General features: G+C 41.7%; 3 protein-coding genes across 17 annotated transcripts in view; all 3 read right to left on the bottom strand.

Moving 5' to 3' along the window:
• Positions 1-14,258, bottom strand: part of LOC109624136 (troponin T, cardiac muscle isoforms-like) — a 35,286-nt gene extending 21,028 nt beyond the window's left edge. For 8 of the 14 annotated variants that reach the window (XR_011243363.1, XR_011243364.1, XR_011243365.1 and 5 more), the window contains exons 1-2: positions 994-1,130; positions 683-786 (exon numbers count right to left, since the gene is read on the bottom strand). Coding sequence is in view for 8 of the 14 variants with exons in the window: in XM_069527806.1 (XP_069383907.1) it covers positions 683-756 (74 nt within the window). In the remaining 6 variants the exon portion in view is untranslated. Of the gene's footprint in view, positions 1-682; positions 804-993; positions 1,131-11,898; positions 12,034-12,463; positions 12,612-14,141 lie in introns of those variants that run through there. The other 6 variants (XM_069527807.1, XM_069527809.1, XM_069527808.1 and 3 more) reach the window with 6 other exon arrangements.
• Positions 14,259-15,029: 771 nt separating this feature from the next.
• Positions 15,030-18,848, bottom strand: bpgm (2,3-bisphosphoglycerate mutase). 2 transcript variants are annotated; one of them, XM_020078399.2, is made up of 3 exons: positions 18,710-18,848; positions 17,400-18,022; positions 15,030-16,906 (listed from the first exon to the last, which is right to left on the bottom strand). In XM_020078399.2, exons 2-3 carry the CDS (start codon positions 17,998-18,000, stop codon positions 16,731-16,733), a joined length of 777 nt encoding a protein of 258 aa, XP_019933958.2. In that variant the 5' UTR covers positions 18,001-18,022; positions 18,710-18,848; the 3' UTR covers positions 15,030-16,730. The 2 variants fall into 2 exon arrangements, with proteins under 2 accessions (XP_019933958.2, XP_019933959.2); XM_020078400.2 differs by having other exon boundaries at positions 17,400-18,041; positions 18,710-18,846.
• Positions 18,849-20,127: 1,279 nt separating this feature from the next.
• LOC109624435 (troponin I, cardiac muscle-like) lies at positions 20,128-22,876 on the bottom strand. Its single transcript, XM_020079089.2, has 5 exons — positions 22,720-22,876; positions 22,442-22,573; positions 21,864-21,953; positions 21,143-21,316; positions 20,128-20,795 (listed from the first exon to the last, which is right to left on the bottom strand). The coding sequence occupies exons 2-5, from the start codon at positions 22,550-22,552 to the stop codon at positions 20,709-20,711; spliced, it is 462 nt and encodes a 153-aa protein (XP_019934648.2). The 5' UTR covers positions 22,553-22,573; positions 22,720-22,876; the 3' UTR covers positions 20,128-20,708.
• Between the last annotated feature and the right edge of the window lie 892 nt (positions 22,877-23,768).

The raw sequence follows: 23,768 nt of genomic DNA, 5'->3' as shown, positions 1-23,768 counted from the left end.
CAAGTGCACATTTCACTCCTAGAGTCGACTTTATAATATGTATCTGAGGACAGAGAGTGAGGTAGAGGAGATGACAGAGAGCGAGGGACAATACCAAACAGCAGCACAGTTGAGTGACTCTGTAACTAATGAAAAAATCACTCAAGATCATTAACCTGTCATCATCTGAGCTCCATCCAAATCTGGTCTGCTCCGATCCGCTGCTCCATGTGGAGTCACACAGGCACTCACAAAATCACTCACACACACTGTGCATAGTTTAAAGGTGCAAGGAAAACTATTGTTAACGCCTCTAGAAGTGGCTCCTCTGGAATAAACAGCTCCACACAACACTGATGACTTCCTCCTGCTGTCTAATAACTGGGAGCAACAGCAGATATGGTTTATAAATGTGTGGCAATGCTAGTTCCTGATGATCAGTGTGGTCTACTGAACATATATGAGTCAAACCCTGCTAAAACTATGAGGCTTGGATTGAAGATGATGCAGTGTGGGATGTTGCCTGTCCTTTTCTAATGTTTGCATGATTTTCACATATGCATTCAGCTTTTTTTGTCTGACTTTCACTCACGTTCTCCAAACTGTTTGTCTGTGTGGCAAAGTGTCAAGTCAGTGACGGTATATTTATCTTTATGCATGTTTCTTTTGCACATGTTTACATGTTCTGAGAGCGCTCACTTACTTTTCAGTATCGAGACGCATCTGCTCTCTCCTTTGCCTCCTCAGCTCCATGCGGCGGTCAAAGTCATCGTCCATGATGCCCAAAAGATTCTCCTCACTTTCTCACTGAAAGACAAGAAGTTCTTTAAAGAACAATTACTGATCAATCATAAATCCATCCAGTCTCAGTACACACTGTTGGGATATTCAATAAGTAACAAAATCCCAGTGTGACAGAGTAAATATGCTAAACTCCAGAAGAAGCAGTAATCAAATTAGAGACAGCTTAATAGTGTAACAAAAACTCAAACAGAGTCTGTTGGTTTACAATACCTGAACAGTGGCTGAAATTTAGTCCATAGACAGCAGTGTTTCTGCTCCTTCATACATCTACTTCTACAGTCTGGTTTATATCCCAGCCGCTCTGCAGCACAGAGAATTCCTGCTTGTTCTTTCAGTAGCGTTTAACTACCAGAAAAGGCAAAGCCTGCCTCTGTGCTCCCCTCTCGATCTCTCACAGCCTCCCACCTCCTCCTCCTCCTCCTCCTCATCCTGACTCCTTCTCTGTCTCCCTCTCTCCTCCCTGATCTCTGATTTCAGACTCGTTCAAATTATTTCTCTTAGTTTATCTTATCTCGATCTGATGTGCTGTAGATCTGGTTTAGTCTTTATTCCTTTTTATTTGAAACCCTGATGTCCTCCTGTTCTCCCTCAGGCCAGGTATTTCATATGAATTTCATCAATCTTTAATAAACTGAAGCATTCGAGCATCCTGGCATTAATCAGTACTTCTCACAACATTACCATGTATCATTTTATATTAGTTGTTATCTTCATACAGAGGGTTGAGATTTATTTTCAAGGAGTTAATGACTTTCTGACGTTGTTTTCTGTCAAGCTGACCTGCAGCATGTTGATGCTCTGACCTCAGTTTGAGCAATGCTGTTTCCTATTTACACTAATTCTAACAAACATTGTCTATATTTGTGTGTGGAATGGATTTTATTTGAGTTTTTGTCAGAATCTAACCATTGAAGGTACATCTTAAAACACTCAAGTCTACACATCATCTGGTTCACTGGTAGAAATTACATTAACAGAGGAATCAGTACAAAGCTGTGACAGAAAAAACTGATTCGATGCATCTTGGTTTGGAAATGTGATTTGTTCTTGTTCATAGTTCATAATCATGATATCTTGTGACCTCAAATCCCCCAAAATAGTTGCACAAGATTTTGAAAATCTTTGCTCTATGTTTTTCAAAACAATGTTTCCATCATTTTGATAAAATGGGCTTGTGGAGGGAGAGCACCTTCACCTGGACCGGATCATTCAGCGCAGGTCAGAGCTGTTAGCTGATTGATGCTCTGGTACAAAAGAGACGGACACGTGGAGAGACGAGGACACACAGAGACAAGCCTGAGCTCTAAAGCTGTAGCTGAAAATGCTGGCACTTTAAGTTTAATGTTCATGAGTTTTGTTTTGCATTAGTAAAGTGATGTTAAAGACCGAATGGTTCGTCTCTGGCTGCTGCGTCATGGTCGACTGCCTCAGGGCTCAATCACTTTCTTACTAAGTTAGATAAACCTCTAATGTTTGTCTGATAAATATGATGCTACAGCAGGCAACTTGTAAGCTTGTGTTATTTTATTTCAGTTTAGCTCAGTTTGGTTTATATTAGCTTATCTTAGCTCATCATAGCTTATCTTAGTTAATCCTATCTAAGTTTATTTCAGTTTAGCTCATCTTAGTTTATAATAGCTTATCTTATTTTATCGTAGCCTAGCCTAGCTGTATTCCCCTGCTTAGCCTCGAAACAGAGAAACCGCTCACACTACTCTCATTCCTTATACTGAAAGTAAAACAATTTATGAATTTGTCATTTTACTTTTACTAAAACTAATAATGTTATGAAGAATTGGAGGAGCTGGTCGGCATCTATTTCTCAGTTGCAGCTTTTCAAACTTCAATCATGGATGCAGTTCTCCAGTGATTTGGAATTAGTCTTGTGGGACCATTTTGTTGAGGGTGATCTGAATTCCATAAGGCTGTTTGTGAACGTATTTCCTGAATATAAATGAGGGGCTTTCAGATCCGCTGTGGTAAAAAAACATCAGCCCTCATTCATCACAATAATCGTTGACTCCTTGGTCCACTGACAGTCCACTGCCTCAGACCACTGAGCCTTTATATTTCCTTACAGATGCTGAATTCTAATTCTAGCATGACGCTTCCAAAGTATATAATCTACAATCCAGTGTATATCCACAGCAATCAATCTACTACCTAAAGCCTCTAATAAAACAATAATACATCTGTGTTCTGGCCTGCTCTTTTAGTGGTCATTTCCCAAAGTTAATCCACTTATGTAATATAGTAAAGCCATGTGATTATGTGCCAAGACGCCAACTGCATGACTCCCTCTGCCCGAAAGACTAAAATGCATAATCTCAAGTGCTCAAAGATAAAATGTTTGAAGAGTGCATAGACTTGCAAACAATATGCAGCTTCATTCACCTTCAGCCTTCACAACATTTCCAGTCACCATGTGCTAACACCCAGCTTTATAAAAACATCTCCTGGAACATTTGCACAATAATCAGCTGCCATCAACCATCAAGTCTAAAAGAAAGTCTGACAGCCGTCCCAACAGGTGCCAAACACTCTCATGTCAAAGTGCAGAGCCGACAAACAGTCTGACAGAGAAAATCATTCTGAATAAATCAAACATTAAAACTAATTGTCTCAACATTGGAGCAATAACTAAATAAAATAAAAGAACACTCATTGTAGTCTAATATTTATCAAGTGGTCTAAGGACCTACTGTAATCAACATAGACCTATATCTCTGCATTCATATTTTTTGTTCTGTTGAACAAAAGGTTGTAAAATCCACTAATAAACTTCTAAAAAATTAATAAACAAGACAACCCTTTTCATATATATTTCAATATTCACTGTACAACACAAAGTTGCCCTTTCTTTACTTTTACTCACAGTCATTATGATGGAATCAGTTGCAAATGATCCATCGTAAGTTAGTTAGAAGCTCAAATGATGCAGAAACAGAAAGTTAACATTGCCATTTTACAGATGTATGTTTTTGAATATAATGTGGTTATAATATGTGTTATAGAATTATAGAACCACAAATTCAATTATATTTTTGTATGAAAAATGTTGTTGAAGAACTTTATTTAATACTAATCATTAAACCAGATTTTGCTAAACCCATAGACATCCATGAAGTGAATTTTCAGCTGAGCTCATAATTCAACACACTCTCCTTTTAAATTACACAGAGAGTGTGTAAACAATCGAAATAGTAAGGAGGGGGAGAAAACCACCTTCTCATGTCAACATTAGAAGTTGTGCTGGGAGTCCATGTGACATGAGCTCACGGAGTCAACTTGACATCACACTTTATTTCATTTATATCATGCACCACTTAGTGTTTTACCTCCCCTTACACTGATGTGACACACCTGCAGTGTGTTTATGTCCCCACCAGTTAAACTAAGTGTAGCGCAGCATTATAATCTATTCTCAACTGCATGAGATAATGTAACTCTCTTATTAGAAATACCACTTCAGTCTCGTCCCTTTATTTTGGCATCTGGATGTTCAGGGTGGAAGAGGAGCCCACCAACAGTGAGCAGTGCATCATGGTGCGACACAGGCAGTTTGGTTTTCACAATGGCTGATACCATATACAGTCACAGAAGCTTAGAAACCGAACATGCCTACAGAGGCCTTTCTCTAACCCCCCCTTTACATTTCCAACAAGAGTGTTCCTAGAAAAGGACGACATTCGTTTAAACAGTGCCTCTCAACAACAAAGAGAAGTGATTTATTTCAACTCACATATCTGCTCAACAAAACAGTGTCAGAGGTGGTTGTTAATAACACAAATACCATAATGATCTGTGGAGTTCAGGAACGGAAAGGTCTCATTTAACTTTGTAATTTAAGTCTCATAAAGTGATGATACCTCCTGATCCACAGCCTCAGGAGGTATCATCACTGTGGAGGTGAAGGGGTGGCGAGAACCTTCACCTGCACCACTGAGGATCAATCAGCACAGGTGAGAGCTGTTAGCTGATTGATCCTCAGACGTTAAAAGGAGGCAGCTCAGAGGAACACGGGGGACACACTGAGAGAACACAAGAAACGCTCTGAGACGCAGAGAACTCTCGAGAAGGCACAAAAAGAACACGGAGAACACTGGGTGAAGCTGAAGGTCCAGCAGAAAGTGCTGGACAGTTAAGTTACATGTTGTAAGTTTCAGTTGGGAGGCAATAAAGGATGTTGAACACGCAATGGTTGGACTGGTCTGTCTCTGGCTGTCGTGAGGGGAACCCCGTGGCGTGGTCAAACGCCACACTGGCACCTGAACAGGGACCTCACACAGCCAGAGACATGGACCGGGTACAATCGCTGGGGAAGGAAACGGAGGAGATCCTGAGGCGGACGCAGAGGCAGATGGAGGAGCTCCTGAGGCAGACGGAGAGGATGAGGCGTGAGCGCCTCACCTGCGGCACCGAGCTGGAGAGGGCGGGGAGCGCTGGTCCCCGATCGGCGGTGAAGCCGATGGGTCCGGCTCCAGGGTTAGCGGGGAAGCTGACGCCTCCGGTTCCAGCGCTGAGGTCGGCGGGGAAGCCGAGACCTCCGGTTCCGGTGCCTCGGTCGGCGGTGAAGCCGACACCTCCCGGGCCGACTCCTCTTCCTGCTCCCGTGTCAGCGGAGAAGCTGACGCCTCCGGTCCCGGTGCCTAGGTCGGCGGTGAAGCCGACACCTCCCGGGCCGACTCCTCTTCTTGCTCCAGGTTCAGCGGGGAAGCGGACGCCTCCGGTTCCAGCGCTGAGGTCGGCGGGGAAGCCGAGATCTCCGGTTCCGGTGCCGCGGTCGGCGGGGAAGCCGACACCTCCCGGGGCGACTCCTCTTCCTGCTCTCGGGTCAGCGGGGAAGCTGACGCCTCCGGTCCCGGTGCCGAGGTCGGCGGGGAAGCCGACACCTCCGGGTCCTGCTCCTCTTCCTGCGCCCCGGTCAGCGGAGAAGCTGACGCCTCCGGTCCCGGTGCCGAGGTCGGCGGGGAAGCCGACACCTCCGGGTCCTGCTCCTCTTCCTGCGCCCCGGTCAGCGGAGAAGCTGATGCCTCCGGTCCCGGTGCCGAGGTCGGCGGGGTCTCCCGGAGGGCGGCGCACTCCTGTTCCGGGGTCCAAGGTGCCCGTGCGGCGGCGCCCACCTGCTCCGGGGGCCAAGGTGCCCGTGCGGCGGCGCCCACCTGCTCCGGGGGCCAAGGTGCCCGTGCGGCGGCGCCCACCTGCTCCGGGGGCCAAGGTGCCCGTGCGGCGGCGCCCACCTGCTCCGGGGGCCAAGGTGCCCGTGCGGCGGCGCCCACCTGCTCCGGGGTCCAAGGTGCCCGTGCGGCGGCGCCCACCTGTTCCGGGGTCCAAGGTGCCCGTGCGGCGGCGCCCACCTGTTCCGGGGTCCAAGGTGCCCGTGCGGCGGCGCCCACCTGCTCCGGGGTCCAAGGTGCCCGTGCGGCGGCGCCCACCTGCTCCGGGGTCCAAGGTGCCCGTGCGGCGGCGCCCACCTTCCAGGCCGCCGGAGAGAGGCCGCGTCCCGCGACGCCCACCTGCTCGACCCCCGGAGCGCCTCAGTCGGTGGGCTGGGCTCCTCCCCTGGCCGGATGGGAGGGGGGGGAGTAGTTCAGGCCGGATAGCTCCCGGGCCTGAGTTTGACGGTGGGGGTATGTGGAGGTGAAGGGGTGGCGAGAACCTTCACCTGCACCACTGAGGATCAATCAGCACAGGTGAGAGCTGTTAGCTGATTGATCCTCAGACGTTAAAAGGAGGCAGCTCAGAGGAACACGGGGGACACACTGAGAGAACACAAGAAACGCTCTGAGACGCAGAGAACTCTCGAGAAGGCACAAAAAGAACACGGAGAACACTGGGTGAAGCTGAAGGTCCAGCAGAAAGTGCTGGACAGTTAAGTTACATGTTGTAAGTTTCAGTTGACCTTAATAAAAGATGTTTCCGAACCCGCAATGGTTGGACTGGTTCGTCTCTGGCTGTCGTGGGGGGAACCCGGTGGCGTGGTCAAACGCCACAATCACATTCCTTGGGGAGTGACTTACAGAGGGTCGTCCACTGACCACAAGGTTTTCAGGTTTGATTTGAGTGGTCGATAAGACAGTGCTATATGAGTACAGTCCATTTACCATTTAAGAGACCCTAAATTCAATACACTTCATGGAATATTGTCAAAACACACAAAGAAAACCTTTGACACGTTAATAGCTACGGATATCTGTATATTTTATATCCTTACTTATCCTAGATTTTTATATACAAAAGTTTACTAAATGGTCACAAATATATTGCATTTTAACAAATTCTAAGTCTCTTAATGAGCAATTTATTTATGGTAATGGCCTTTTCATGGGTTTTGTTGACAAAAAGAAAAACATATATAATTTGAATCAACAACATAATAAAATCCAGCCATCTGGAGATTCATGTCACTGGTAATTATATAGAGATAATCATAATACCCACTTCATGCCAATGACTACAATTCATCAATTTAGAATATGTGTATCAAAATAAATTGAAAAGAAAATTGCGCTTGTTCTGTCTGAGACTTACAAAGAGACCATTTCAACTGATTATACCACAGCAAACATACTAGAAGTCAGTTTAATTTTAATGCTGATTATGGTCTCAGTATTTAACACCACCCTGTAGGTGCAGGATGAACTACATGGTACTGGAACATCCAGGTTTAAGAGCAGTTACCATTTTGTTTTTGTCAATAATATCATGATCCATCATCAACAGCACCATTTTGACATAAACATAGGATTAATATCAATTTCTTACAAAAGCAGTCCTGCGAAAGTTCTATGGACGTGAAACACTCACATCTTTACTGACTTATTTCATTTGACAGTCACATAATACAAAGTGATATCAATCACTCTCCTTGCAGGTGTTCATATATGGGACCAAGTAATGGAGTCTATAATGCAGACTGACTGACCTGCAGGCACACACACACACACACACACACACACACACACACACACACACACAAACACACACACGTCACATTTGTGATCCAGCCCTGTTTTTATTGGCCCTGGTCCAGCCAGACTGGCAAAGGTCTGCATTTCTAAAGTTTAACAAATCACCACTCTGGAAGCAAGAGGGAATTACCTTTCTACACATACAGATAATTTAAAAAATAATCAGTTGAGAGTTCCCCCTAACAGTGGCCCCATCAGTCATCAGACAGGTGATTTGTATAAATTAGAAGTGTGTTGCTTGCATGAAGTAACTAAAATGCAAAAAGCCACGGTTTTTATGTGGACATTATGTTCTGGCTCCCCCTCTTTAAACAATTTTATCTTTTTGTTGTAACTTGCCACAACAAAAGAAAAATGCCTGCAACAGTTTAAAGATGATACATCGCTTACTGGTTAATCTTGTTTTACTTTTTTACCTCGTCTCTAACACTGAGCAGATGCTTCTCATGAATATTTATACCGATGTTTGCAACAAATCAAGAGTCACGTGAGGTAAACAGCACTGATAAGGAAACAATGGAGCTTTTCTGCTGGGAGCATGTACTGTGACATGCACTGGTGAACACTGGTTGTATGAGTTCCACAACATTTGCATTGAAGCATTTCACAGCTGTCTGGAGCAGGCTGATATACACATGTGGCCTATATTCTGAGAGAATATGGGTTTTAAAGACTGTCACTGTCATGTCTATACATTACATACTGAGCAATTAGCCAAACTTAACATACAGTCTGCAGGGGAACAGTGGGGCTCAACCTCCCAGCAACTTCTAGAGGCGTTTTCACTACTGAAAGTCCAAACCAAGGTTCAGTTGTTTGTAACATTCTGGTTAGTATTGGTTTTCACATTGTAATTCCAGGAAGCATTTTGTGTAACATAGGTATGGCCTGTTGTCATCGCCTACATGAGCCGCACATATACTTGACATTGATTGGTTTGATGGGCGTGTGTCTAACGTGGGCGTGATTTCAATTTCTGTTTGAAAGGAGAAAATTACTGAACAGATTCCTTTTATCCATTTTGTTACAACTCTGTTTCTGGACGGATCAGCAAGGCCTGTGCTTTTTTATCTTCTTCTACTTTTCAGCGCTGTCTCTTCCTGTTCACACTGCAAATAACCCAGGCTGTTTTGGTCACATCAAACTTTGTCCATTTGTCTGAACCTTGGTCTGAGGCTCCACACTTGTTCATTTGGTTCAGAGTAAAGGGAAAAGCCTGAAGGTGACATTTTATGTCTCTGTTTGCCCAATAATATAACTATAATAAAATACAACTTGTCTTTATAGCAGTCTTTATGCCAATAGTCCAATCACTTCATGCCTCCTGCAGTCAACATGAGCGTTATATCTTCTAAATGTTGATCTATATTATTCTAACCTGGTGCAGACACAGAAAGTTCAGAGACTTTTGATTCATCCTTTTGATATACATCCAAAATTTAACTGGGAGACCTATAGAGAGTGATTAATGAGCACAGTTCTTAATAAAACTTGTTTTGCTTTGTATCCAGTGCCAGTGCCACTAAAAGAAGTTGAATCACAGTGAACCCACGTTTGACTTTGTCTCTGAAGCTGAGGATTTAGCCTGAGAATTCCTCTAGTGGTCCACTGACGGTTAAATAAGTCTTCTAGGACATTAGTGCTTGGCATGCAAAACAAAAGTTAAGAGAATCCCACTAAAAACCCATAATTACATCAATTGCATGGTCCTCCTTTGTGTTTCTATTCATCCCAGCATTGTGTACATGCCATGTGCTGTTTTATATAGTCTGGCTGTGTAATTACTGGCCTGATGATGGCGTCTTTCTGGAGAGTTTTCCAGTGTATTAATAACACATCAGAAGAAAAGGCAGAAAAAGGAAGCATTATTTTTTTAATGGCTGATTTACATTTGGTTTGGCAGCTTACAGCAGACCTCACATCTTCATTCAGGAAACATGCAGGCAGCTGGATATCTGTCTGTACAAGTCTCTCTGTCTCGTAATCAATCAAGTAAGTCTGGTGGGTGTGACCAAAAGGAAGCCAGACAATAACAAATTAACTTTTTTTCTTTTTTGCATGCAGCTATCATGTGATTATAAACAACGCCATCCGCTTCGGAGCAGTCATTGTCCTTTGCACATTCTGTTGCTATAGTAGCAACCACAACTTGCTTTTTTAGATAATTTACAAAAAATGTTCAGGTCTGTGAATTTTTCTTTCTTTATAACAGCTGATGTTACTGTATAATAATTTAGTTACTTTACTTCAAACTGCAAAAAACAAATCTAATATTGTCATCTTTATGATTGTCATCATAATTTTATAAAATAAAATTCCAAATAATCTACAATCAAAGCTAAATACAATTAATAAAAATGACAAGTCAATCATACTGAAAACTAATTTGCTGTGGCCCTAAGCAGACCGTTAAAATCAACGCCATAGATCATGTATTAAAAAGGTTTTCAAAGCCCAGGAACAATGCAGTGAACATGCAACTTGTAGTGAAAGTGAAATGTTCGCTTGTTCGCTTATAGAATGCTAAAATTCAGTTTAAATGACACTCATTTGTTGGTATAGAATATTTACTGATGTTTTTTCTTAAAACTTTGATTTTTAATAAGCCCAACCAGCCCAAGAACGAATCAAACTTTCAAAAATATACACGCAAAACACATCATATAATCCCTCCAATCAGCTACATTTGAGATCTATCGCAGTGAGGGATGCAGCAAATGTGTGGCACAGACACGACTTGTGTGAAGGCAGCTGGCAGCTGGCAGAGTGTAAAATGGTGTGAATAAGAACCTCATTATAGATGCAACTGTCATGTCACTGCGTTTCTTTGTTTCGCCGTAATCAAGGTAAACTGTTATAATGAGAAGATGGAGGAGATTTCATCTGGAGTCTGTTTGCCTGCTGCTCTAAACTCCTGCTGCTCCGCCTGTGAGAGATGTTTGACTTGTCCTCCGTCCAGAACAGTGGTATTGGGGGATTTATTTTGTAATTCTGAACCTTTGGATGTTCTGTCAAATACGGAAACCAAAAATGCAGTCAGTCGCTCTGTGGATGCAAAACGTTTCAGCACAAATTTGCCCACAATCCTTTGGGCCACTAGAAACTCAATACATTTAAACTCTTAGCAGCTTCTACATTGCTTAAAGTCTAATAACAAATTCTAACAGCATCTCATCTGCCTTGTTGATAATGTATCAGCCTGCTGTTGCAAAATAGGGTAAAGAGCTGAAACATAAAGGTAAAGATGCTTTGCGTATTTCACATGGATGAGTTCTTCCAGACAAACTAACAACACCAGCCTCCTCGTTGTTACGTTCCAGAATCTGAAATCTGAGACGAGTTTGAGCCGTTGATTGATAAATTGCAGTGGTTGGATATTTTGGAATCTTTAATTATCATGTCCTTGATGGATTTGGGTCACCAATGTAATATGTGCCCTCAAGATTTCCATGAAATTTGTGCAGGGGTGGGTTGTGAATAGAGAAAGAACCTATTAAGTTCTTTGCTCAACTCACTGCACAGTGAGAGCAGAGGTGTGTACATGAATGTTTATTTCATCTCACTGTGTAAGTATTTGACTTGTTTTATTATACTGGTTAGTGTTTTGTGAAGAATTGAAAATGATCTCATTGTTGCTTTCACTGTAATTTGCACTGATAAATATAAAAAGTATACACAACATATAGGCCCTTATGTAATTCTATAGCCCCGATGAGATGAGGTACTTGTTAAAAGATAAAGAAAGGGCTTCAACACACTCAGAGATAAACAGATGCCAGAGAGGCGTTTGCAATGAATCAAGAAGCCGCAGCTACTTACTCCACATGACCAAACATGGTCACATAAGAAAAAGTCCCTGACCAGGATGCAAATTCCATTCAGTCTACCAGCCACGACATGCACGCTGTAGTGCTGACCTTTACTGCAGCTCATTAAAATGTTTGTTTGGTACGAAAAGGAGGGCGTGTTGATCTGCAGCTGATAACCATCGAGTGGTCAAGTGAAGATTTTAGGGGGGGAGTGCTCAGTCGGGCTCCTCGTTTCTCTTCAGTGCAGCTCAGCCTTGCTTTAATAAGCAAAGGACACAGGGAATCCATCATCTGCTGACAGCTGAAGCTTGAACAAGGGAAAGAGTGTTGCTTACTTGCTGCATTCTGTCTTTTATCAAGACAAATAGGCTCTTAGTGATCAATGAAACATAACTGAAGTATCCTTGGTGAATCCAAAGCTGAGATACAGTTTCCTCCTCAACCAGGGGACTGAAAGCAAATAGATGCAGCTATGTGCACTCCCTGCTTTGCATCCCATCAGCTGAGACAGTGTACTCGGCCTCCTTTTAAGGAAGCACACAGCCAGTGTTAGTTGTAGTGTCCCAGCTTGGCAAAGTGCAAGGCCACAGACACAGAGCATGGTTTACTCTAGGAAATACCTGCTGCTATACAAATCTAAGAATAGCTTCTTTCCATTGTAGTCGCCATGAGTCCACTTTCCATACAGTGCTGCTGGGAGGCCAACTATCATCCCCGTCGTCATAGCGATGGTGCAGGAACAGGTGGACGTTTAAACAAATAAACCCTGCATCTCGGTCGTTCGGGGTATGAGCCAGAGGAATGTTATTCCACCTTGCATCTACTAAGTAGATTTGATGGCAGACTGATTACTGATGAATGCCTTCATTTATGTTAGAGCCAGTAACATTCACCTCTTACCTCTCCTGCAATTTGCTCATGTGGAAAACCATTTCCTCTCCCGTTTAAAGCGTCCCATCTGTACATGGACACAGCAGCCGGCCTTCCTCTCTGTCAAATCACGCCACTTCTCAGCAACAAGGACCCACTTGTGCTCAGACTAAAGCATCAGCAGTGTGATCCAGCCCTGTATCGGTTTCTCATTTGGCAAATTTGTCTTCTTTTTAATGACTGCCTTTAAAAGTCTGTTTAGGAAGGCACAGGACAGCTCCACTCTCTCCTGTCAAAGTCATTGGTGTTTGGATCAAGCTAATTTAATGCAGCTTTTTACGAGGAACTTAAATCATGTCATTAGACTAAATCTGTGAACTCTTCTTTGTGTAGATTTATAGAAGCTTTGAAGTCAAATCTATGTCATAAATAACTGACATTTTATTCACAAACATTTTTTACTGTATCTCTGCACAGCTGTTTTCACTCTGACGATGCTAAATTATCCCGAGGATGCTCAGCAAACCCGGAGAGACGAGATGAGCCCGTGGTTGTAAACTCACACAATCCAACTCACATGTGATTGCAGCCTTTATCTCCAATACCATCTAAGGAATAGTAGACTGACTTGGCATGTCCACAGGCTGCAAACAGCTTCTCCACAGCCTGTCAACTCTTTAGTCAAATAACAGTATTCACTCTGGGGTTTGACAGAACCACCGAAATGGATGTTTTCAGCATGTAATAACTTTGTGCTTGGGGAATGACAAGTTTGCAGTTTCTCTGTCAGACCCTGTTAGAAATGAGCAGGTCCTGCCTTCCTATTATCATGTCACAAAGGCAACATGGATACAGAGCCTTCTGATTCCCCTGCAGAAATATTCTAAACTTTATGAGTGTTATTTTTCTAACTTTAAACAACTTAAAACAAATGAGTGACAATTGAAATAAAATGTCATTTACTACATTGCACTAAATCATTTTGCTATTATTCTACATAATGCAGACAAGATTTGGAATATAAAGTATATACACAGCCAAACTTAACAACCAGTTTTCCTAATGTGGAAGAACTTTATAAAAATTTAAATCATCTCCAGTAAGGAAATGATTGGTTTTAATTTATAACTAAAGAAAATACACAAAGGTTTAGTCTCATATTTCATATTATTTTGTGAATTGTTGCTGAAGACTTCAGGAGCCTCCTCAAGCACAAACGTGCATTGAGGCGAGACATTTTAATACACTCTCCTGTTTTTGTAACATTAATGTGCAGACTTTTATCTGTTTTCTGACTTGTTTTCCTCATTGAATATCAATTGATTTGTATTGATGATATGAAACATCAGCTTTTGAAAACACATCGATGTGAGATAGGTGTAATCAGACTAAATAGAATGGCATATATTTTCCAAGGAGTGAGGTATCTATACCATATATAACCCAATTTATTGCAACAAGCTATTAACAGTCTTTTGAATATAGAGCTCTTCCCAATCGAATCCAGTTGTTTAGTTGAAGTCTTATTAATGACGCTTACACCCTGTGGTGACATCAAATTATGTCTTGACAGCATCTGCAACTACACAGGTCACAGTGCCAGACTTATTCTCCTCAAATTCACCCACTTCACTCTTAAATAACAATAATAATAACAATGATAACATCTCATTTCAGCTGTATTAAAATAAAGCATCATAAAACTTACCAGGCCTGCAGACCGAAGTGACTGTTCCTGCTCGAAGTCAGGGGAGCGCGTGCCCCCAGAGGTTTATAAACAGCATGAACAGCCCCGCCTGCTCCAACTGCAACTCAGTGATGTCCACACTGGGCAGCATGTGCATGTGTGTGTACTCGTGTATATATGTGTGTGTGTGTGTGTGTGCAGGCACTTATGCCATTTATTTATCCAGTTTATACACATAGTATATATGAGATGAATTACCTCCTATAGTGATTTAAATCTGATGTAGGTTATTTTATGTTGATTTGGTCTTTAGAAGACATTTAAACATTAAATACCTTTAAATAACCTTGAACAAGATCAAGTCCTTTTCCACTCATTCCCTCTCTGGAGTGAATGCATTCATGGTGAGACATGAAGTCACACTAACACCTGAGAGGACTGGATGATGCACATCCACCACACAACATACATGTGATTGCTACATTCCATACAGTAAGATGTATTGTTGTCGCCTCGTAGATGGGAGCAAAAATCATGCTGATCGTTGCGTCTATTTTTGAGCAATTTCATCCAATTAGAGGTTTTCTCCCTGGCTCAGCCCCTCTGGTCTGGACAAATGACAAGAAACTGTTAAGAAACTAAGAACCACTCCTCTGGTTCCCTCTGTGGCAGCTGAACAGTCTCGGTTGTTTATTGTTTCCAGTGGGCTCCAGGAAACCACAAACCAAATTGCACACATTTCTGTGCTTCCAAAACAACACTGTTGTTTGTTTTCTAATTTGTTTCTATTGCTCCATCACTGAATTTACAGCTAACCGTATATCACTGTGACATCTGAGACACTGTGCGGTTGCCAAACGATGAACTATCTGACAGAGTGAAGCTGGACTGTAACAGAGAAATGAAAAATAACATTTTAAGGAAATATTTATTCCCTTTATTCCATCATAATGGTTTCATGATACATATGGTGCAGACAGAGGGGAAGGTATTAAATGGATCCTACATCAAATTACAAATATATGAGTTTTTTTCTACCCTTTACTATCAGACATATATGTTCTTAACTTCTCCCTCTTCCTCTGTTGACCAAACAAACCAGTGTACACATTAACAGTGGCAAAGAAACACAGCGAACAACAGGAGACACAAATAATACACAGTGCAATTACAAACAATAGACACAATGAAACATACAGGTCAGTAGCCTGTACCACAAACCGCAATAACATAATATTGCTGTGAGACATGTGCAGACTCAAAAGGAGTTTGTAACATTTTCACCCACATTTCAACATCATATAATTGCACATGTATGATAATAATTTAGGATTTAAAATTCAAATCAGAATAGTGCTTTTATGTAACAATGGGATAAATCAAAAAATCCTTCAAATATGACCAAGAAGTGCAAAGCTCAAAGCAGTTATCATTCCACATAACCACATGTGTCAGCCACTGTTTTAAATTCAAGATTTAAAGTAGCTAATAGATTCCCTACTTCAGCTGTCATACTTACAATTTTAAGTAGGACATTTTTAAATACACAGCATTCTGTGGCTCCCAGTTACCCCAATCTCCAGTTTGCCTTTCAGTTTCTATGAGGTAAAGTTTGCTAAGAGTAAATAAAATCACCAGTTCGAGCTTTTAAAAAATAACTTAATTTGAGCAGTAAGTTAATAGTAAAGGCACATGTTTAAAATTCAAAGTAATATTACCCCAACGTTTATCAGTGTAGAAAAGCATCATTTAGCAACGCAGCGTTATTTTCTTCTGTCTGAAAATGATCTGTTTCAAGATTTTTAAACTTCACCACATTACTATAAAGTCAATGAGTAAATAAATAACAACTTTAGGGTCACCATACAGTAACGCATGGGGACAGTTAGCATAAAACTAACATTTGAACCAATCGCTTGCTCAGTGCTTACACATAACAGTGCTGAAACATTCACAGTACATCACCGGACTTCTTCCTGCGCCAGAAGAACCAGCCTGACCTGCGTCACCCTCATCCCGTTTCCAGGTCAGGACACTATTTCACATACAGTAACTTCACAGTATGGCCCTGTTCAGACCTGGTATTTTCACGTGTCTCAACAGATCCGATCACAAGTGGATAGTTCTAGGTACGAGTTACCACTTTTCCGCTCCATATGCTTAAAATATTCACATCTGTTATTTCTGTTGACAGAGATCGAATTATTATCAAATCCAATCCGAGTACACAGATGGAACATTGTCAATCAATATATGGAAAACAATCATACTAAAATACTTTGGATTCATTATGATACTGTAGCAGGTCAGAGGACCTCAACTTGTTCGTGAATGTGGCCCAGGACATTTGCGTTCACACTGCTGGCCACAGCCATTACCCCTCGGACATCAGATGTGTCCTCATTCCATCTGGGGTGCGTACACTACTGTACTTAAAGCGTCCACTTGTGACCTAATCACCTGAGACATGAATACCAGTTCTTAATGGGGTTTAAAACATACTTCTGTTCTTTTAATCGTACCAACAATAAATTGATGCTGTTGGTATCATCTACTTTTTGAAAGAGACCCTGCAGAGCGATTCTCAGTCTCACAGCCAGTTAAGTGCATTCATGTTGATGGTATGGCTTTTCCCTGGTCCTCCACCTTTTTAATGGCTGCCTGAATCTTTGCCTGGTCTCCTAAGAGCTGTCGTGGTTTCACAGGCCTGAGGTTGTCATCCAGCTCCAGCAGCACAGGTATCCCTGTGGGCAGAGTGACGCTAGCAATGTCCGCATCTGATATTCCTGTTGAAACAAGGGCAGTGACACTGAAATCATGCTGAGCGATGTAAGTACAACCAAGCCTGCTGACAGTTCCATTCATGCATGAGTGCAATGTGATGACATTATATTTAGGAAAGCTGCCAGACAGTTAGATTATTGCCAAATCACAATAGCACAGTTTCAGACTGTGTAGATCCTGTGTTGCATATCATTATGTAAGAGTCAATATGTGTTAAGTTACGGAGTGGCCTGGGGCAAATGTAGCCCCCCCAGCTTACGAGTGTGAGGAAAGGTCAGCGTGGATTTCATAGCTGCAGCCTAATGAAACATAAACTCACTGGCCTTTTTGTAAGTTCAGCCGGCCATTTCTGGAACTGAAATATGTCCAACCCAATTCACTGACTCTGATGACTAGAAACAGCAGCTTGTAAAGAGCTTGTAAAAAGGGGTTCATGCATTCACAGTTCCAAAGCTGAGAGAACAATGTGTATAAGAGATCCATTCAGTTGCATACCTTCCAGATGTTTCAGCAGGGCTCTGCAGCTGTTTCCATGGGCAGAAACCAGCACAGTCCTGCCTCTCCTTATCTCTGGCACCACAGTGCTGTCCCAGTAGGGCAGCAGCCTGTCCAACACCTCCTTCAGGCTCTCTGCTCGGGGAAGGCTCTCCTTCGGCACGTCACATGTGGTGTACCTGCGGTCATTGTAGATTTCCAGGAAGTAAGGATGGGATTCCTCAATCAAAGGCGGTGTGATGTTGTAGCCCCTTCTCCACAACTTCACCTTTTCCTCTCCGTGTTTTAAAGCCATTTCTGCTCGGTTCAAGCCAATCAGGGAGCCATAGTGTCGCTCATTCAGTCGCCAGGACTTGACGACAGGTACCCACTCCTGGCCCATAGCCTCTAGCACCAGCCAGGCGGTGTGGATGGAGCGGCTCAGTATGGAGGTGAACACCAAGTCGAACTTGTAGCCCTGCTCCTTCAGGAGCCTGCCACAGTCCTGGGCCTCCTTCACCCCATCCTCGCTCAGCTTCTGGTCCACCCAGCTGCAGAAGCGGTTCTCTTTGTTCCAGGCCCCCTCTCCATGCCTCAGCAGAAACAGTTTGTACTTGGACATCCGAAGTACCGGCAGCAGGACCCTGCACACATTCAGTAATACTGAAACATAAAGATAGCCCAGACAGTAATAGCAGAAGTGAAAACAAAGTTAAACAGAAGCTTGCGGTGCACAATTTGATGGCCTCAGTTAGTGTCTGGTCTGCATATCTGATCCGAGTTCAGGAGTGGGGACTTAAGGCCAGCAAAAGGTTAGAGGTGACGGTGTGAAGGCAGATAGCTACAGCCTCATCTGTTTATTAAATAACAGTTATGTTGATGATCCAGAATTTCTCTGGTTTTAAAGCAGAGGAAGAGTTTATCACAATTACAGATAATCTGTAACATGTCAGCTTCATGTCAACAGCTCAACACAGATTCTTAATTCTCAAATAATCCTGGCATCGTGGGGGAAACACGTCTGGAAACGCAGAAACAACAGCATCGGGTGTTTATGATTCACTCACCTTATACTTATACTTGTTTACACACTGGACACAAAACAACAGCAGCTTAACTACTGCACCAAAGAACAATCAGCAAATATCTCATTTCATGCTGTAACAGTGTGCAGCCTGTGTGAATGAATGGATGGGTGTGATGCTATGATGTCGCCTAAAACGTAAGCACTGCGTTTACTCCATTAAACCATCCTGCGTGTAAAACACAAACACACCCGTGACCCCCTCGTCCCAGAATCCTCAGAGTGCGTATCAAAAACGTCGTCTTACCCTCCGATGAAGTGAAATCCGGGTTTTAGTGTCTGTGGCTCCGTGTACAGTGTTGACACCGACAGGCCATGCACAGCAACCCTGCGGAGGCCAGTGATCGACGTTCCAGGCGTCCAATCAGAGTGGCGGCTCGGGCATGTGGGCGGTACGTTTGTCAGATGTTATGCCCATATTAGGAGTGGTAGTAGTGTTTAGAGCGCAGGGGGGCGGGGACCGCGTCAGTCACGGATGAAGAGGTCAGTGTTCACTGTGGAGTTCACGGAGGTTTCATGGCGTCTGTGAACACCGCAGCTCTTACTGTAACAGACAGTCTGTGATTGTGCGTGCGAGGGAGACTGGACACGGACGTGTGACAGTGTCGATGTGATCAAATCGAATCTGACAGGGATTTAAGTTCAATTAAAGCAATCGTGATGGTTTAACTTCAAGTTTGAGAAACTGCTGTCACTTGAACTCTGACACTGTTCAGCACAGTAAAGATAGGTACGCTTTTTAATGTGTGTTCAGAATGAATGGGCTCATGTGTTGAAGACAGAGGCCGTTGTCAACAAATTCATTTCAATTCCTCAACCTTTAATTTGAGAGCTGCAATGATTACTTTATTTATTCATCCCCAAAGGGAAATTAGGTGATTGATTCGTCGGTCCACAACTAATTATAACTATTTCCATCTTTCATTTGAATGTTTACATTTTATTTCTGTCATTTCTGAAATCTCGATCAATTTGGGAGTTTCTTTGTATTTGTACTCAGATCAATTTTGGGCTTAGGAACTTTGGGGTGGTTATTTCTCACTAGTTTTGTTCCCTAAACCATAATCTGTACAGTAACTTTTGCGTTACTTTGCCAGGGGTGAAATATAACCAATCATAGTTATCAATAGCAATGTATCAGAAGTTCAATAATCGATAAAACCCTAATGCATTGTGCAAAAAGTGAGGATGTATAGCACATAAAAATAATAATAATAACCTACCTCAGATTTATAAAAATGTTTTTGTCATGCTCTGTTCATAAAGAAAAGTTTATAACCTAAACCTTCAGTGAGCAAAAACATCAGGCTTCCAACTCAACAGAAGCAATAATGTGACATTTATTGTGATAATTTTTCCGATATTGACTTGATATAATATCGCCATATTGATAATAATCATTTACAGCCCTACTTGAGATTTGATGTGACCCTAACCTTGACTAAATATGAGTGTATCACAATCTACAATATTCTACATCATTGTATTGATATATTATGAGATAAAACTAACAGATGAAGTCAACAGGTAGGGTGTGTCTCACTTTTGACCTAAAAAGGTATGGTAAAATTATTATTATTATTATTTATGAAAATTATACTTTAACAATACTGCATAGAGAACTGTTTTCCATCTTAAGGCAGAGACGACCATTCTTCTCAGAGCAACAGCCATAAGGATTTTATTATTTGCTTCTTGTCATTACAATGTCATCAGATTAACTCCACATTCATTTCTATCAGATGCTCACCTTGATGTGACTCCATGGACAGCTGACAAAATTAGCTGTCTCTGGAATGTGTCTCCCAATCCGACATGCAGAGTGTCCTTTGCGGAAAACACAATAATAAATGCAAATGTTGTTCTCCATGTTCTATGTTTGCACGAGTCAGGAGAGGCAACACATTCCCATGCCCTCTGATAATTGCCTGTTTATTGTATAACAGATAAGGACAGCAAACAGTGGTGCTGTATTCATGAACTAAGAACTATAAAAGCAGAACTGCTCAAATACATCAAATACATATGTTTTTTCATAATTCACATCATTATGTAAAAAACAATATGTATGCCTCAAGAAGTGTCATAAAATTCATATGGTCACTATCATCATTTTTACAAACAATTCAAACACCAACATGAAACCTATCGGTAACATTGGTCTTCACTGCCACTGTCATTAGAAAGTGAACAATAGTCACATGATTCACTGGTTCTACCTGCTACAGAACATATTCACTTCAAATCTACTGTCCAGCATTAAACAGCTTCTTCCTGCCCTCCATACCAGACATGGCATCCACGTTCTTACGCCAGTCAGTCACTTCCTCTTTCTGTGTATGAAAAAAGAAATAAAAAAACATTTGCAACCATCCTCAAATCTGAATCTATTTCAATTATCCCACCAACTTTTTTATAAATGTTATGAAATGAATTGCTTGAGCTCCAGCAGCAGTGTATAGTCAGTATGTTGTGTTATGTCATTTTAATCGTCTTATCAGAACTGTGCAGATTGTGAATTATTTAAGATATTTTTGATTGTTTATTTGATTGCTTGTATTTAAACATAACCTCAGGAGTCCCAAAGCAGAATTGATAGTAAGCGGATGAGGTGAATAGACCCATGATGTTTTGCAATTTATAATTTGGCAATAAACTGGTCAGAGCCAGCAGCTCTTACCTTCTCCTCCTCCTTCTTCACAGTCTTGAGGTTGGCCTTGAAGTCTACAGACTCCTTGACCTTACAGCCCAGCAGAGCTCCCAGCATGGCGTCAGCAGACACACGTACCCTCCTCAGGTTTGGTCTCTTCATCTTGCCCTTCAGCTCAAAGATCTTCTGTGACAGGTCCTGAATCTTTTACCAACACAAATGACAAAACCGTTTTCAACATTACCCTAAAATACACATTTCTCATTGAAGGTTGGTCACATAAAGTATGCATTCCTTAAATGTATGATTAAAGCTCTAGTTGTGGACCTTTACGTTTGTTAGATTCAAGCCCTTGCCAAAGGAGACAGTGCTGATGAAGCCTTTCAGCACTAGGTATGTCTATATGAGTATCTCTGTATAGTTTTAAATCCAGTGTCTTGTGACATTGCTGCACTGGTGCTCCTCTTATGATGCACTTGATATCAACCAACGATTGGTTTGCCAGTGCCAAAGAGTTGAGCAGCCTCAATAGAGATGACGTGAGCTACAGTAATTAAGAAAAAAAGCTCAGGGAAGAAAAACAGTTTGTGATACTCTGTATAAAATACACCTGGTGTTCATAGGAAGTCTGAAAAGAAAACGATCTACGCTGAGGACAAACACAGATTATGGCTGGTGTGGGAGATAAACCTCCTTCACTGCAGGTTTAAGATTATGTGAAGAAGGATGAAGTTATAATGATATTACTTACCTCTGTGTCATTTTTAGTCACTTTTGAAGAAATGTCGTACCGCTCTTCATCAACCTTGTCAATTTTCTGGTGTAGTTCTTTGCAAATATTCTGTGGACAGAAACCTTAACTCCATTAGACTTAAATTTTGCACAGTGACGCTACGGCATGTGCATGAGAAAATCTTATATGTTATAAACATAATCTATGTAACACATGGCAGCTTTTTTCTCCATAATTTTGACAATACACAGATTAACTTTGTGGTCAGAATTAAAATTGTTGATTTGGATAATTCCAACTAATTGTTCATGGCAAGAGATATGGCTTGTTGAGGTTTTTTAATTGATATTTGTTCCCATAAACAAAATTACATTCACGTCAGTTGTATTTTGGAACGTCTCAGTGGTTATTTCAAAAACCTCGGCCAATAAAACTAAACCTAATTGCTTTTGGCTAGATACCATTTGAAATAGAGGGAACGAGTGATTTGGGTGAAGTGACAGATTTAAAATGTTAACACAATCATGTGATTTAATCTGAGTGACAACAAAAAATAATTCCTTCTGTGGATTCAAACGCTTCAGTGATATGTGTACCTGTAGATCCTGCTGAGACAGGCCGGACAGCTGGAGGGCTGGGACTCTCTCTGTAAGGGTTCTGTCTCGTTCATCTTTTCTGACTTGTTTTTCATTCTCCAGCATAGTCATGGCCTTCTTCAGCAGTTTGGTCTGGTGCACAGCACACAAGCATACAAAATTACACCTCAGCCAAGCAAACAATGGATGGATTCCAGTATTCAAAGCATGTCAATTCTAGTACAAGACTTTGCACAGCATTAATATCCAAGACGAACACCCAGAAGCATGTAGGATACCTTCAGGAACAGTCTCCGAGAGGCCGAGAGTTTGGGCTTTGGTTTCTGTGAAAAAAAATGTAGGGTTCAGTTTTTTAAATTTAGTGGATAACCTGAGACATTTCCATCTGTTAGCATGACAAACTGCTGAAATAACAAACATATGACAAAACAAACTCCATGACAGTTATTTCTGTTCATCTCATTTACTCTGACACCAGTTAATGGTTTTACATGGAAGTTTACACATATGGTTTCTTGTTGAGAGTGTGATGCCTAGAGCTTCGGCCATTGTTCCATTTGCAATCCAAGAGGTTGTCACACATCTACCGAGCAGCGCTACTTCTTCAAGGTGGACTGGACGCTACATTGACTTGCTATTGGAAAGTGATGGAGTGAGTCGGCAGCGGTCATAGGGAGGTGGTTAGCATGCTGGCTTCAGCTGAGGCAATAAAGTGATAAAAATAGTTAGAGTTAACATTGGCATAGCTTTCCACCAATGACAGCTCCTGATGAGTAAAGAAGTGTGATGTTGAATTGCAACATTTCTCCAAGATTGCTATGTAAAGTCAGCTGTTATGGTTCTGTTTGTGATGTAATGATAACAAAAACTAAGAGCAGCAAGTTTTTGTTAAGTTCAAAGTCAATTCATTTTGACTGAAACCCTGACAAGAATGTGACCTGTGTGCTCTTATATGATATATTATTCAAATCCACTTACTTTGAAACGATGATTATTTTATTTGGAGTATGAATTAATTTAGGTTTGTTGTTAAAAAATATGAACACATTTAAAGTTCTGCATTATTAGTTGGTAAGACACGTTTACTACCTGAGTCTCACAATCAATTAATCTGGCAAAAAAGAAATCAACTCACCGCAGCCCTATCCATTTAGGAAGATAATGCAAATAATTCACAGAGAGAGAGAAAAAGTAGAGTTAGTTACATTTTTGTGATTTCACATTGCACATTGAAGAAAGTTAATGAGACCTGGCTTCTTCTACTTACGCTTCAGACATGGTTGCAGTTCAGTGAGGCTCCCTTTCTGTCGAAAATTCAAAGATAGGA

This window comes from Paralichthys olivaceus, chromosome 7 (assembly GCF_024713975.1).
Source record: "Paralichthys olivaceus isolate ysfri-2021 chromosome 7, ASM2471397v2, whole genome shotgun sequence".
NCBI lineage: Eukaryota > Metazoa > Chordata > Actinopteri > Pleuronectiformes > Paralichthyidae > Paralichthys > Paralichthys olivaceus.
This window is presented reverse-complemented; position numbering and strand designations above follow the sequence as displayed.

What these genes read in the sequence shown, in the direction of transcription:
- bpgm (XM_020078399.2), bottom strand. Translation starts at nt 18,000, where the DNA reads ATGTCCAAGTACAAACTGTTTCTGCTGAGGCATGGAGAGGGGGCCTGG. An exon ending in CCTGCTGAAACATCTGGAAG is followed by an intron (nt 16,907 to 17,399) that starts GTATGCAACTGA and finishes TTGTTTCAACAG; the next exon opens with GAATATCAGATGCGGACATT.
- LOC109624435 (XM_020079089.2), bottom strand. Translation starts at nt 22,552, where the DNA reads ATGACTATGCTGGAGAATGAAAAACAAGTCAGAAAAGATGAACGAGAC. An exon ending in TGTCTCAGCAGGATCTACAG is followed by an intron (nt 21,954 to 22,441) that starts GTACACATATCA and finishes TTCTGTCCACAG; the next exon opens with AATATTTGCAAAGAACTACA. An exon ending in TGACTAAAAATGACACAGAG is followed by an intron (nt 21,317 to 21,863) that starts GTAAGTAATATC and finishes TGTTGGTAAAAG; the next exon opens with ATTCAGGACCTGTCACAGAA.